Source organism: Taeniopygia guttata, chromosome 4, assembly GCF_048771995.1.
Source record: "Taeniopygia guttata chromosome 4, bTaeGut7.mat, whole genome shotgun sequence".
In the NCBI taxonomy this organism is placed as follows: domain Eukaryota; kingdom Metazoa; phylum Chordata; class Aves; order Passeriformes; family Estrildidae; genus Taeniopygia; species Taeniopygia guttata.
The window spans coordinates 16,498,927-16,513,455 of record NC_133028.1 but is presented as its reverse complement, the minus strand read 5'-3'; the positions used below and the strand labels follow the sequence as shown (position 1 = coordinate 16,513,455).

The window sequence follows — 14,529 nt, the reverse complement described above, 5'->3', positions numbered from 1 at the left end:
TATTCCATGGAATACACAAAACTGAGTGGTTATGCTAATAGTGCTTTACTTCAGGAAATAGACTTTGAAGCCTTTTGCAGCAACAGGAACAAAACGATGCTTTTTTAATATAAAATGTTTTCTAGTTTTGTTTAATATATGCAACAATTCTTATGCACCTTAATCTAAATTTCTCTAGAGTAAGCATGTGAAATAACACACTTTTCTGCGAGCCCTGAAAGGCTCTCTAGGCCTCAATCCCACACTACAATTATGGTAATCTGCAGCTCTTGTAAAACAAATTCTTCCCTGGACAAAAAGACAAATCAGCAATCAGCAGATTCGCAAGTATTTGTGATTTGCAGTTAAAAGTTAGCTTTTTCATGTTTCAGAATTTACTCCCTACTACCAACTCACTGTCTAGAGTCTATGGCCAGCAGTGCCAGCTCCATCTGAATCCTTTTCACCACCCCAGTCAAAAACAGCACATGGAACACAACACTGCAAGCTGGCATTCATACTGCAAAAACAAATTATGCTCCTCTCCCCACTTGGCACCTTTGTGGATAAAATCACGATGAAGAGAGCTTGTAACAATGGCTTGGGGACCAGCAATGAACAAAACAAATCACAGAAAATGCTTTGATCTTCAGCTACTACAGGGAAAATCCAACACCCCTGTTACTCCTAAATGTTAAATCTTGTGAATTTATTATTCCAGAAAATTGTATACTTCCATTTCTTTAATAAGAATTTGTGGATCTGGTATTATTATTATTTTTTTATTTCAATGCTGAATATACACCAAACAATCATTCTTAGATCACCCATCTCAAAAACTTGCAACTCCCTGCAGAAATCTTTTCTTGACCAATCAGTTTCTTAATTCAACTACATTTCTCCCAGTTTTGCTGTTTGTTCTTCCCAATATACATGCACATATGATATTGACAGTAGTTTGCTATTCCATTCATATAATAGGCTAACATCACATACTAATTTTAAAGCCTTCCCTACAACTCAAATCCATTTCCATTTTCTTTCATTTGACTGAGGAAAAAAGATTTTGCAACCTGATTCACAAGAACAGAAAAAACTTCAGTTTAAACAAAATGTTACTGAAATATTTTTAATTTTCAAACAAAATGGAAAAAAAATACCCAATTGAAGTGAACTTCCCATGAGATTAACTAGCAAAGCAAATCACATCACCACCGGTTTTGCAAAACTCCATAACAAAGTTAGAAATATTTTCTTTTCTGCTTCATGCAGTGCCTTTGATACATGAAGTGGGGTGATGCTGTTGTTCTATGCTGCACATTTACAGCTATTATATAAAGTCTCTCCCAATAGTTTTTTCGCCACTGATTACAATCTTTAGTTTGCCATATTTTGTATTTCCCCATATTCTCCAGTTCATATCCACAGAAGAAATAATTCCAGTATACTTTTTAAAAAAATTTAAATCCCCTTAAATTTAAATCCCTTAATTTCCTCTATCAGAATTTACACCGTGCTGTTTAAACAGTTTACATCAGCAATCAACAGAGTACAAAACAATGAACCAAATAAATACTTTACCCCAGTACCTAAAACTTCAGGAATATGTCACAACTGGCCATACCCCAGCAGCTTTGAACAGAGTATATAGTTTTATATGCAAAACTTCCAAGGTGATAGTGCACTGATGTTGTAAAACTGTTTCATCTTAATATAGCATGCTAGTTGAACAAATTTTACTAACAGTAATCTTAATTATAGATCAGAAAAACTGTTGTACAGTTTTCTATTTCCTAGTCCAAGACTTACAACATGGTGAAAGATTCTCTTATTTTACACAGCTAGAGCCACTGTTATCAGCCAGAACAGTGGAGATGAACTGATTGGCATTTAGACTAATGCTGAAATCTGAATGTGTGTGGCTGTCCTCACCGATGAGCCAAGGAAAAGCAACACTGTGGCTATGATTTTTTTTATAGCTGAAATTTAAATTTGGCATCTGCTAAATTTACACAGAAAATTAAAATTTTGCCATGAGACATCTCTGTGCCAAATGAGCGGTCTTGGCTTCTGCACCTCTGACATGAACACTCTAATAGAGATCAAGTGGCAAAGCATTCCTCTACAGATTTGGTAGGCTGTCCACAAAAGCTCTGTTTTGTCATTTTTAGAAATGACTCTGACATAAGAAAATAATGCTTTTTCAATGTTGTTTTTATTGTGTTGTAGACACATAAGTGATGAGGATAGTATTATTGCTATAAGAATTTATGGCATAGGAGAGTTACACAGAAGTATTTGCTCTATTGAATTTACAGATGTTATTAAAATCTAGAAGGGAATTAAGCCTCTTGCCTTTTGCAAAGAATTCACAATTCATAAAGAACACAGAGAATATGACAGAATCACTTAATCATTGACTAGATTTAATATTAACGCAGAAGTAGTCCCTACCAAATAGGAATTTTCTCCAGTCACATAAATGATCACTGCTTTCATTAAGTATACATGTGTGTGTCAGTGCCATTTTTTTTACTTCATATAAATACCTTTCTTTAGTTCTGCTACGCTTTTCAAATTCTTTTTTTCTCTCTTTTAGATGCACATTTACATTTTTTTCTCTCAAATAAGCCTGCCATAACTTTGCATTCAGAGAAGCAGCTATTACAAATCCACCTTCATTATATTAGCTGTTATCTTATCTTCAGTGCAACTCTTCCCTGTGGGTCTTATCACACTCCACATGCAACCTTTGCAGCTTCAGGGTCAACTATCTAAATCCCTGCCAGTTATCCACCACTCCTACAAAAAACTACAAAAGTGGAAGAAGAAGAGTTGATGTTTCTTCTATCTTCCCCATTTTAAAGTACCAAAAGCACTGAACAACTGCCACCAAACCTCTCCTTGTACACACTACCTTAAAAAGTACAAGCAGCCCTTCCTTACAATCGTATGGATTACACATTCATAGCAAAAATAAAAATACCATTGAACTGTCTGGACAGAAGAAGAAATGAAAAGAGGCAAAGATTTTCTCTCTTGTACATGTTACCCTGAAAATCCTCAAGGAGTGCTTAGCTGAAAGGATTACCCCCTCAGTTCAGCCCCCTTATTTCTTCCCCCTAAAGACTAAGGGCCCTGGAAAGAAGCCTTCAGAGTGTGGTCCTTTAAACACCCTTGAGCCAGGGAGGGCCTGCACCTGGGCTTGGCTGTAAAGATGAAAAGAGCTCTGCAAGCCCCAGCTTTATTCTCCATGAGGTGGGTCTGAACAGCCATTAGCAGAGCAGGCCTCTCAAGTGTCTGGGGGAGAGAATACACCCCGCTCAGCATTCATAAGCAGCCTTTCCCAAGTAAAGCCACCAGCCCTGGCTCCAAGTGCCCTTACAACAGCTACAAGGATCGGGACAACAGTCTGGGTTGTTCATCACTGCAGCCCTGCCTTCAGTTCTTCTCCAAGACTAAGTATTGCACTTTGAATATTGGCACTTTCCTTACCATAATGAGAGTCCCTTTAATTGGTACTTAGATAATGTATGTGACCTTCCCACCAGCCCTCTGAGTCCCAAACAGTTCAGTGTTTCAGCTGAAGCTCACTGGTCTGCATAGCAAGTGTAGCCTAAATCTTCCTGCATGCATTGCTTGCCTTAATCACTCACCAGCACAGCAAACCTCCAAGCCCTACCAAGACTGAGAGGAGAGCAAACTCTGCACAGGACAGGGTAAGACTTTCTTACCTATCCTAAGCATATCCTAAGGTTCCTTCAACCAACATGTCAAGTAAAAAAAGGATACTGCAGAATTATTTTTCAATTAAAAACACCGAAGAAAGGACTGAAATTGCAATACACTGTTTTAACTCTAAACGCTCAAATATTTGAGACAAAAGAAAATGCAAGTCTATATCTGAATATCAAATTTCTACTTAATAAATATATTCAGAGAAGTTTGAAAAACATTAAAATTCCACTGGCAGATAGAAGTCTCACTGCAGCTGTAATATTTCATCAAGTGTTAGATAGTTTATGTCAGTTGCATGGAAAAAAAGGAATATTTACTGTATCTTCAGATTCCATCTGTGTTTTCTAACTCAGTTAATGACATGTGGGAAGGATATGATCATCAGGAAAAAACAAAAAGAACACAACAAAATTTGTAGATCATCAATAATTGACTTAAGCTGTGCTAGGCTTTTTCTTATTATTCTTTTAACATGCTTTAAAATTGTGGAGTTTATTCCCTGAGCAAAGACCAAATAATAAACAAACAACCCCCAAAACAACCTCTAAATCTATATGTAATTTCAATTTTTTACTACAGTGTGTTTGTAAAAGCACATCAATTTAAAAGCATCTGCTCTTTAACAAAGAGCATTTAATCTAACATTAGATCTAGGATGAAAAAAAACCTACACAAACATGCTTTCTAGGGTGACATTATTGCAGAAAGCATTTGTAGATCAACATTACAACAAAAAGCATTATGAAGGACCCAGAGCAAATTAAATCTATTAGATGGCCTTGACTTTGATACAATGGAACATATGGAAGTAGATCTATACTGGGTAAAGTGGATATGCAATTTTGTAGCAATGTTCTTTCCCTTGCCAATTTCCTATTCTTTTTGAAGAACTCAGACAGTAGCTACTACAACCAGAACACAATATGATGTCCGTTTCAAACTTCCTTTTTGTTTTTTTTCTTACAGAAGCTTGTATATCCTTATCAAGAACACATAGACAAATCTGCCAAAATGAGAACTTTTTTTTTTACTGAAGTAAAATTTTTGTTGATAAATTCTATATACATTAGTTACTTTCTGAGAAAACTATGCTCTGTATACGAATATATACTTTGGGTGGAAAAATATTGTGTTGTTTGAATGATGTGTGAGTAACTTTAAAGAAGCTTTAAAACAAATTCAATGCATTTAAAATGCTATATAAATCAACATTCAGGATGAAGGGTCAAAAGGGGTTAAACTGTCTGTCCTTCTTGATTGCCTTCATAAATGTCTTTTCTAGCTGTATTATAGAAGCAACCACAGCATAACTTGGATATTAAAACCTCCACGGAAACCAACAATAAAAGCTGCTAAGAATTTCACAAGGTTTTTTTTTTTTTTTTCTCTTAGGTGTTAATTAAATGATCATTTAACACTGAAATGTAAACACAACATTTTCATCTGCTGACAGCATAGCCCATTATAAATCCAGGGTAATAAACGTCCTGGTGTTAATACTCTGAACCAGGTTCCCACAACACACTAAGATGCCTTGTCGTGTCTAAGGTTAAGCATCTAGACACAAAACAAAGATTGTGCCTACTCGACTTCCAGTTCAATTTTCCCATCGCCCAGTGACCTAGGTAACACTTTGAGCAATAAAGAATAAATTTAATTTCTCCAGCATTTTGTGAGGATTAGGAACAATTGTTGGCCTGCAATGACTTTTTATCCTTGGATTCTTTCTCTTCCAGAGCATTCCCCCAGTTTTAAAAGAAAATTCTGATGGTTTAAGACACAGAACAAACAGAACTTTAAATTAGGCTTTTTTCAATCAATTGGAACTCTTGGAGGGGAAGCAATCAACTTTTCTTTGGACTTTTCTCAGCTATTCAGTTACTTTAGGCTTTAATCTTCCACTTGTAGAAGAAACCTACCATCACAGGGACAAGCCTCTATACTTTCAGATTTTCCCTTGGCTTGATTTATTCCTCTTTTCTGTTCTTTTTTTTTTTAATCAAGATGACACGGCTGCACTTAAAATGTCCACTCTGTGCAAGCCAAGACTTCTCCTTTTAACATTTCACACCATGTTTCTGCACCACATAATAATGGCAATTCTTCTGACACGCTTTTTTACTTTTCATGACTTCTTTCACCGAGTTTCAGTTTTCTGCTTAACTCCTGACTAAATGATTTCCTGTATCACAATTTACCAAAGCTTTCAAGGTCAACCCTCCAGGAACAACCCAGGGACTGATTCAGACTGGAAATTTATATGATCACAGGTGATCCAAAACCAGCCACTCTCATTTTCATATTCAAACACAATTCTTAGCTTTAACTACTATGATTCCAACAAAAACACAGATGATAATTATTTATCCTTGGTGTCAAAGCACCAAAACCCCAATAGCTAAAGTAGACCTCTCAACTGATCTGAATACCACCACACTATTTAAATAGAGCTATGGATTGAGTAATTAATATGATTCATATTTTCACATATTTAATTTTCAGCAGCTAATAGCATAAAAAATTAAATAACACAGATATTAATGTTAGTTGAGAATAATTGCTGTAAGTCATATTTTTGTTTATAAATTTCTAATTAAGGTTAAAAGTGACTGAACAGTTTTGGAGTGTTTGTTATAATAAAAAAAAAAAAATTATAAGCATCACAGAATCATAGAGTATTCTGAGTTGGGAAGGACCCATGAGAATCAAAGTCCAACTCATGGATATCCCTATAGATGCCTTTTGCTAAAATTAGTCAACTATATCATTTACTTATATTACTATTACATTTACTATTGCATCTTAAATAAAGAGTGAAAATTCTTTCACTAATTCTGCCCAGATCAGAATTAGCTTACAGCCTCAGCAGTCCATCCAATTAACCATTTTATCCCATAGCAAAAGAAATACCACTTGTAAAATACCAACAAAATTATGGTTTTATGATTAAAGAAATAAAGGAAAATTCAACCACAATTCAAAGAGAGCTTCCAATTATCTCAAAAGTAAAAAATATAAACATCCATACAGAAAGCATCATTTCACAATAAAATAGTTTGTTTCCAATTTCAAAAATCTCCTACTATTATTTCCAGTAATAGTTCACTTGATTTCTGTATATTTGGTACACCATTTTTTTTCCTGCACAGCACCATAGCAGGTGACATGCAAATCCAAAAGAAAGCATAGCTCAGGAAAGGCCAACAGATTAAGAGATTCTATAACAAAGGGCAGGAAGAGTAACATAGTAAAGTTTGAAGTCTAATAATTGCACAAAGTGATAACTCATTTCACTTTTATTTTTCTAACTACATTTTCAAAGTTAATTCTGGTTCTATCAACATTTCCACTCAGCTGAATCTAAGGCTGAATGTTTGCTGTTGCTAGGATATAGCTACCGCAAGTTGTATGCCAAATGCATACAAGCAATACTTGTTCCTTTGCTAAAAAATCAATTACCTGATAAATTGTAAACATTTTTGAAACAGTTCCAAAAATGTCTAAAACGCCATCCTGCCATATCAGTAATGCTTATGTTTGAAGCAAAGCTACAGTGGTGTTTTTTGTTTTATTCAGTACCTTGAGATGACAGAATTTTCAATTTTGAAACATTTTAGCAGAGAATGAAAGCTTAAAGTAGAAGCAAGTGGTCGTAGGACCAGAAAAAAGGTGAACATGCAAGTCAAACTGCATAAGGCATTTGAGCTCCTAATTCTCTTTTACCTTTACACTAAAAAATGAGCAGGTAACAGAAGTAACAGTTTTTATAATGTCTCACAGAAGTTTATCTTCTAGTTCTTCCACGCCAGAAATGAATGCGAGAAATGAGGTATTACAAACCTAGCACAGAGTGAACATGTTCTCAGTTACTCTGGTTTATTCTTACAGGCAATGAACCTTAACAAGCATATTTTTAATATACATTAATTCATTTACTTTTTAGATAGGCCTGTCTGTCTACTGACTGGGATTATACAAAAATAAACTCCCAGAAACGTAATTGGCAGTGGTCATGCAGCATAAGGGACCACATTCACCCTGAAAACTTTCCATACTGGAGCAATAGGACCTCCTATTAGCAAAAATGCAGTGATGCAGCAAACCAGTAAGTGTGCTTGCACACTGCAAAAAAGATTAGTAATTACTCATATATTAAAAATATCATTTTAATTATTGGCTTACAATACCACCAAGCCATATACCTATACTCATTATACCTATCCTAATATGCCATATGTCTTTGCTAAATAATTTTGAAATATAGTTACATTCTGAGAACTATGGTCAGTTTAAGAGTAGTGCTAACAAAACAATGCTAGTATTTAAAAACTAACCAGCAGTAGAATAACTACATTCTTGCCAACTGAATTGGCTAGATAAAACAATTCAAACATTCTTGTAGTTGCACTAAGCAACTGTGGTTAAAAAAAAAAAACCAAAAAAACAAATACGAGTCAAAACACAAGCCAGACTGACACCATATAGGGAAGACTTATCTGCTTCCATTTAGCCCTAAAATGATAAGATTTAATTCTATCACATGAAAAAAAAATGGAGTTGTGTTGTGGGCATGCTGCTAGAACACACCATACCAAATCATAAAAACTCAAACAAGTGAGTAAAATACCTCAACATACTATCCTGGGGAGCATATAGCAACAAGACAGCTTCATAATTAATGTGTGAGTAACTGTTTCTTAAATTTTTTGTCCATTCAGCCCACCTCTGCAATAAAGTGGACCACACTGTCATGTTAATGCAGCACAGTGGAAACCAACCCACTGCATTTACCTGACAGCAATTCCATTAACAATCTACTCTTAAAAGGAGAACAATTCTTCAAAATTGCCTTTTGAAAAGGGAAAACTCCTTTTTGCTTCTCACTGGATTTAACCAGAGCAGTTGTTTGCAGTTGGAATATTTCAGAGGCTTTGAGCTAATGACCATTTTTCTAATGAGTATTTTTCTAATGAGTGATTCCTTTATTGAGTTGTTAAAATGGATTCAGACTGAAGTGCCTTTTCTACAAAATTATAACCATAGTCTCACTTACCATGATTACAGTTAAAAGAAATATGACAAAATCATAAATAACACCTTAACAATAGGCGCTGTATTGCACTAAATAGGGAGTGCAGCACTGAAAAATATTTTCAAGTCCTTGTTCTGGTGCGTTACATGCACCATCTTACTACCTTTTTCCTATCCTATCTGATGTGGTTTGTTTTACGGAGTTTTTTTTTCCGTTTTCTCTCTCGGCAGAAGTACCAGCAGCACCAGGCTCAGCGAGGGATGCGAGCGGCACCTCCAGCAGCAGCAGCAGCGGCAGCCCCGAGCGGCAGCGGCAGCGGGCGGAGCCGCCCGGGCCGGCCGCCCCGGGATGAGCGATGATCGTGCGGCCGGACAGCGGTAACCCGGCAACGGAGACCTGCCATCCCTGCCCGGCCATTGTGCGATTTATTGTGGCAAGGGCCACAGAGGCCAAGAGTAAAATGAAGCAGAGAACTATGGTGTCTGACACATCTAGTACCACACACTTTAATCATAGCTGGCAGAAATTAATTCAGGAGGAATTTTTGCAAGGGCCCCCCGTACGGCATGTTTTGTTGTTGCTGCTGCCGCTGTTGTTCTGGCCTAAGATAATTTTTTAAAGTTTTTTTGATGTTTAGTACTTTTTCCCTGTAATTATTTATCGTTAGGAATTTTTTTTTAGTGACTAACAGACATCTCAAAATTGATGTTTATTAATCAGACTACATTAAGTTTTGGAGGTTTTTCCCTTTAGATGAGAAATATTCACAGCGTGTACCTTCAAGTACACATATTAAAAGAAAAACATATATAAGACAACATTCACTACAAAGGTTGATTTTTTTTTTTTCAAGGCCAACATTGCCTAACTTCTATGTATATTAGTCAGTAAAGAAACTTAACCACATTCCAAGCACAAGAAATGTAAATCAGAAGGGACAAGCTTTCTGCATGTAATTCAATAACCTTTACATACCACTGATTAATAAAGGTATTTTTTAAAACTGAGTTTTCAAACAGCTTGGATCCAAGCTGCAGCCTGGTATCCTGCAGCAAACAGCAATCAATGAACTGTGATCTAACCAGCCAAAGTAAGCAGTCAAAATCTATTTGCCTCAGATAAGCACTCACTAGGCTGTGGTCATTGTCTGTGCTAAGGTGCCATCCCTGACTTTACACAACATAACATGAGTGGGCATACAGGTCAGCCAAGAATGTTCCTCCTTGCAGCAATGCTACTTGTTGAGCAAGAACTTAAATTATCATCCCAGGGGATTTCAAACAGCACCTTTATTTTAATGATACTGCATCAAAACAGAGGTTCATGTATATTGTGCTTTAAGAGATTGCTTGCAAGGTAAAATTAATATACCCTACAGCACTCTTCATACTATTTTTGGCATTAACTACTTCCTACTGAAATATTTATGTCAAAACACCTTTGTAGATAGCTATTAATGGGAAAATCAGCCTCTGTTTTGACTAAAATTATCCATTTTAACTAGTTCCAGGAGATTTCTTGGAAGGCTGCTAAACTGGAAAGAAAGTAGCCTGAAAAATAATTTTAACTACCTTTGAAATTAAGTGTCTTTAGACACAGAAAATAATGCACTGTCTCTTTTAAATTCTCAGCCTATTGCTTTCCTTTACTTACACTTCCCATCTGTCAACAAGTGCTTGTAATTTTATTACACTGTCCTGTAGTTTATGCAGAGTTGGTATTATTTTACAGAGTTCTGTTAATGGACTGGATAAATGGTAATGCTATTTAAACTAGTCTCCTGCTCCAGCAAACACAGCTGCAACTGTACTACTATTTCTAGGCAAACATCTTGACCTGAACACGCAGTGCTCTCTCAACCCGTCCAAAGAGAAATTGGAGCAGACAGCAAAGGGAAAGCATAGCTGGCCACTGGCAGCAACCAACTGTGTCGAATCATAATTCATATACAGTGTAACCTCTTTCTTTTATATTGCATTTAGCCTACACAACAAGCATATGTGCTTCTTCACCTGGCATCTCATTTACAGCCAAGGGTCAAATGGTAATTATTATTCACAGAAGCTCAATAGTATGTTGAAACCTCGCAGTACACACATTGTTTGATTAGCTGTTAAATGCCAAAAATAAATACTAAACCCAAAGCAAAAAAAAAAGTATATATAATTGATCATGTTTAGAGAACTTTAATTCTCCTTATAAAAATATTTATTTGGATGTAAATACATCTAAGCCTATACAATGATACATGTAAAAAGCCAAATCACTTTATACACTTCAAAAAGAACAAACTACATATTATCTGGAAACTAACCACAAACATTTTACTAACATCAGTGCCTTTGTTGGCCTGGCATTTTTAAATTACAAATTTAGAGTTAAGCAGCTGTAATTTTTTACTACCATTCATATTTTCTTTTAAACATGAATACATTATAACCAGACATTCACTTTCATGGTCTGATCAAAAATAACCCTTAGGCAGAGGAAATTTAATACTGTGAAGCCAGTGATCTCTTACTTTCTTCCATATCCACTATGAGCACTTGTGTGCTTTTTGTCAAAAGACATTATAGATTTAAGACTAGCATCTATCAAATACACAATTCTGAAAAAAACATATTCAAATATGATTTTGACTGATGTGTGTATCCATTTTTTGCCTGCAAATAATGTCTCATTTGTATTATATATGTATCTTAGTAGCAACCATTACACTGTAGGTGGAATAATAAAATGACCATAAATCCCTTTAATCTCCTTCCTGTTAAAGGTAATGTCTTTATCCCAGCTGATGGCAATGATAAGAGACTAAATTGTTAATATACAACAAAATATTTGAATATAGTATAATACTTCAGCAGAGCAAAATATTTTTGTTTGTCAGGAAAAAAGCCTTCAGCAGCTTTCTGGCCTAGTCATTTAAAAACTCATTAGATCTACAGGGAATTTCTGGAAACAAAATATACATCTAAACCAGTGGAATAAAACAAAATACACAAAAATAAATGTTTACAATAATAGGAGTAACTTTCAGTTTGCTATTGTATATTGCTATAAGAAATAAGAAAATAACTATTATTTCACAATAGTAAAATAAAAATCAACTAAAAAAAGCATCACATTGTTTCTCAAACATAATTCCATATACTAAAGGGGAAACAAGAGGAATCCTGCTTTCCTCCAAATTCACTTTTCTTTTTCCAAGCACACAAGTGAGGAAACCCAGTATTTACCAGCAAATTTGACAGCAGAAACCTCACCTGGAGTCTGAAGAAATGTATCAAACATATATCTAAATTAAAACAGGCTGAACTGGTACAACCCTGCAAAAGCCTGTCATGTGTTATTCCTCCCGTAACACATACTGTAACTTAAAGGCCCCTTACAATTTATTTTGTTCAAAGCAGATTCTAAACTTAAATTCCACATTTCAACTGCAACAGAATTAAGTGGCTTCTTAAAAAGGACAATGTTAAAATATTGCCTGGATAAAACATTATCAAACCAAGTAACACAATGAAAACAAAAAACTCATTCCTCAATTTGTTGCCATTTTTATTTAAGGTAAAGCATTTCATCATTTTTTCTTCCCAGAGCTTGAGTTACCAGCTTTCTTTTCTCTGTGAAGGGACACAGGAGAGACTTCTCTACAGACCTAGCATTTGCCAGTGCTATTTTTTTTTCTGGCCAAGTGTGCATAGCCACAAAAGCAGAACATCACAAAACCAAAGCACTTATACTGTGCTGCATCTCTGGATCAGAATCTCCAAAGGCATTTTTTAGTTCTTTTAACACAGAAACAATTTTTTAAAAAACCAAACAGGAGATAAGGAGAATCAAAGTATTCTTTCGGAAAAGCTTCCTTACAGAAGTGGGAATAAATGACAATATTCTCATACAAGTATCAGTATCTCACCTAGACGTTAACACAAAATTTAAAGCAAATCTTGCAAAGCAGTCAAAGAAAGTACTCAGTTTAAACCAAATACCAATGTTCCAAGACACATTCTAGCCCAATGTGGGGCAAAAGATAAAAATTGTAATGCAAGACACAATAACAGACCAAATTCAAATTTTCCCAAATAATAGTTATTGGGCCATGCCTACTTACAGCCTGTATAACTTCGGCGTCCCCAGAAAGAGCAGCTCAGAAAGCAACTGGAGGTTATTTCTGTTTAGGCGCCTTTGGACAGAAAAAGAAAAAGTTGTGTTAAATTACAAATGCTACAGCAATGCAATGAAAGCACTTTGAGTTGGAATCCCAGTGCTGTAACAAGCTGATTTTAAAGACCAGAAAGGTCCATTAGCGGAGACATGGTCCAGTAGTAAATTTACCATGGACTAATTACATTTTCTGGTTTCCCCCAACAGACCATATTACCTATTTTATGAAAGATTTTGAATTTCTGCAGTGTGAACCAATCACTAAGTCAGGACTCCACCCCACGTAAACAATATAAAAGCTAAAAATACAAAATCAGCAGTGTAAATTCAATTCCCCACCAACTCTGTGTTCCTCTTAGTATAATGGACCAGATAGACATTTCGGGAGCATGAAAATGTTCAAGGGAGCATGTATCAAATGTATACACTTTCAGTAACAAGATAATATTAGGTCTAATGATCCATATAACCTATTTATATAAATTTTAAAAAGCAAAGGAAGCTGTTACAGAAACCCTGATCAAATAGAAGTCAAAAAACCCCAAGGAGTCACAGCTTATATCTGGCATTACAAGGAGGTTTTTTCATGCAGTTTTTTCTCTTTAACTGTAAAGACAGGAACTTTGAGGAAGCTAAAATAAAGAAATAGAGCTCGATCAGTGTGTACAACAGAAAAAAATGCAAACGAAATCTGGAAGGTGCCCATTTGTCTGTGAAGATTCTCACTGAGCATGCTGCCCAGGGTCACAGCTGCTCAGACTGAGGTGACAAGATCAAAGCCTTCTGTATTATACACATAGTCAATAGAACAACCACTAGCCAAGGCAAATATATTCTATCTTCATGTTTTTTTCTAAACATACGATACAGATTATTCTTTCTACTGTGTCTAACAGCCCTGGAGCATACAGACATCCCAGTCAAGAAGTTAAATTCAAAACCGTTTTTTGGTTGTTTTTAACAAATGCATCCACCACATGTGCCACCTGCCATTCAAGCAAAGCAACTGACTAGAAAAAAAAATGTTGTGTCCCATAAAATTTATCACAGGTCACAGTTTGCACTGCACGATCCCTCAATAATTCAGGGCACTCATGGAAACCAGACTGCATGGGACTATCTGATATATACATGTATACAAACACACATATATATAAATATAATCGTAACAGTGGTTACACCACATCAATAAACTGCTATCAACAAATTCCACAAGGTGAAAAAATACACTGGGCAACAGTCTTGAAAAATTAAGTTTTAGAATTTCATAAAGGCTCAGATTTTCCTCTTTGTTGGTCTTAGAGTTGAACCCAAATAATTAACTGTTTAGCCTCTCTGGGCTAATTTCTCATAAATATTGTTCCATATAATGGTCTGTCCAGAAATTCTCATGCAGATACACAGAGACATTCAAAATCAAATTTTACATAGCTCCATGGTTTAGTGCACTTAGTTTTTCCTCCTTTAAAGCTCAATGTGACTACTGATGAGAGTGAAATAATCTGAGAAATATTTTTATGCACACAGAGGGTTGCTACCACACTTCAAATCATAAGCAAGCAGTCAGCTTCTTGAGTTCTAGATATCCATAATTCTCCAGGGTTAATTTCAGG

General features: G+C 35.6%; 1 protein-coding gene across 7 annotated transcripts in view; it reads right to left on the bottom strand.

The window, feature by feature from the left end:
* Window positions 1-14,529, bottom strand: part of SLIT2 (slit guidance ligand 2) — a 260,737-nt gene that overhangs the window by 226,122 nt on the left and 20,086 nt on the right. For all 7 annotated transcript variants that reach the window (XM_030270822.4, XM_030270827.4, XM_030270826.4 and 4 more), the window contains exon 4: window positions 12,864-12,935. In XM_030270822.4, coding sequence (XP_030126682.4) covers window positions 12,864-12,935 — 72 coding nt within the window. The remainder of the gene's footprint in view (window positions 1-12,863; window positions 12,936-14,529) is intronic.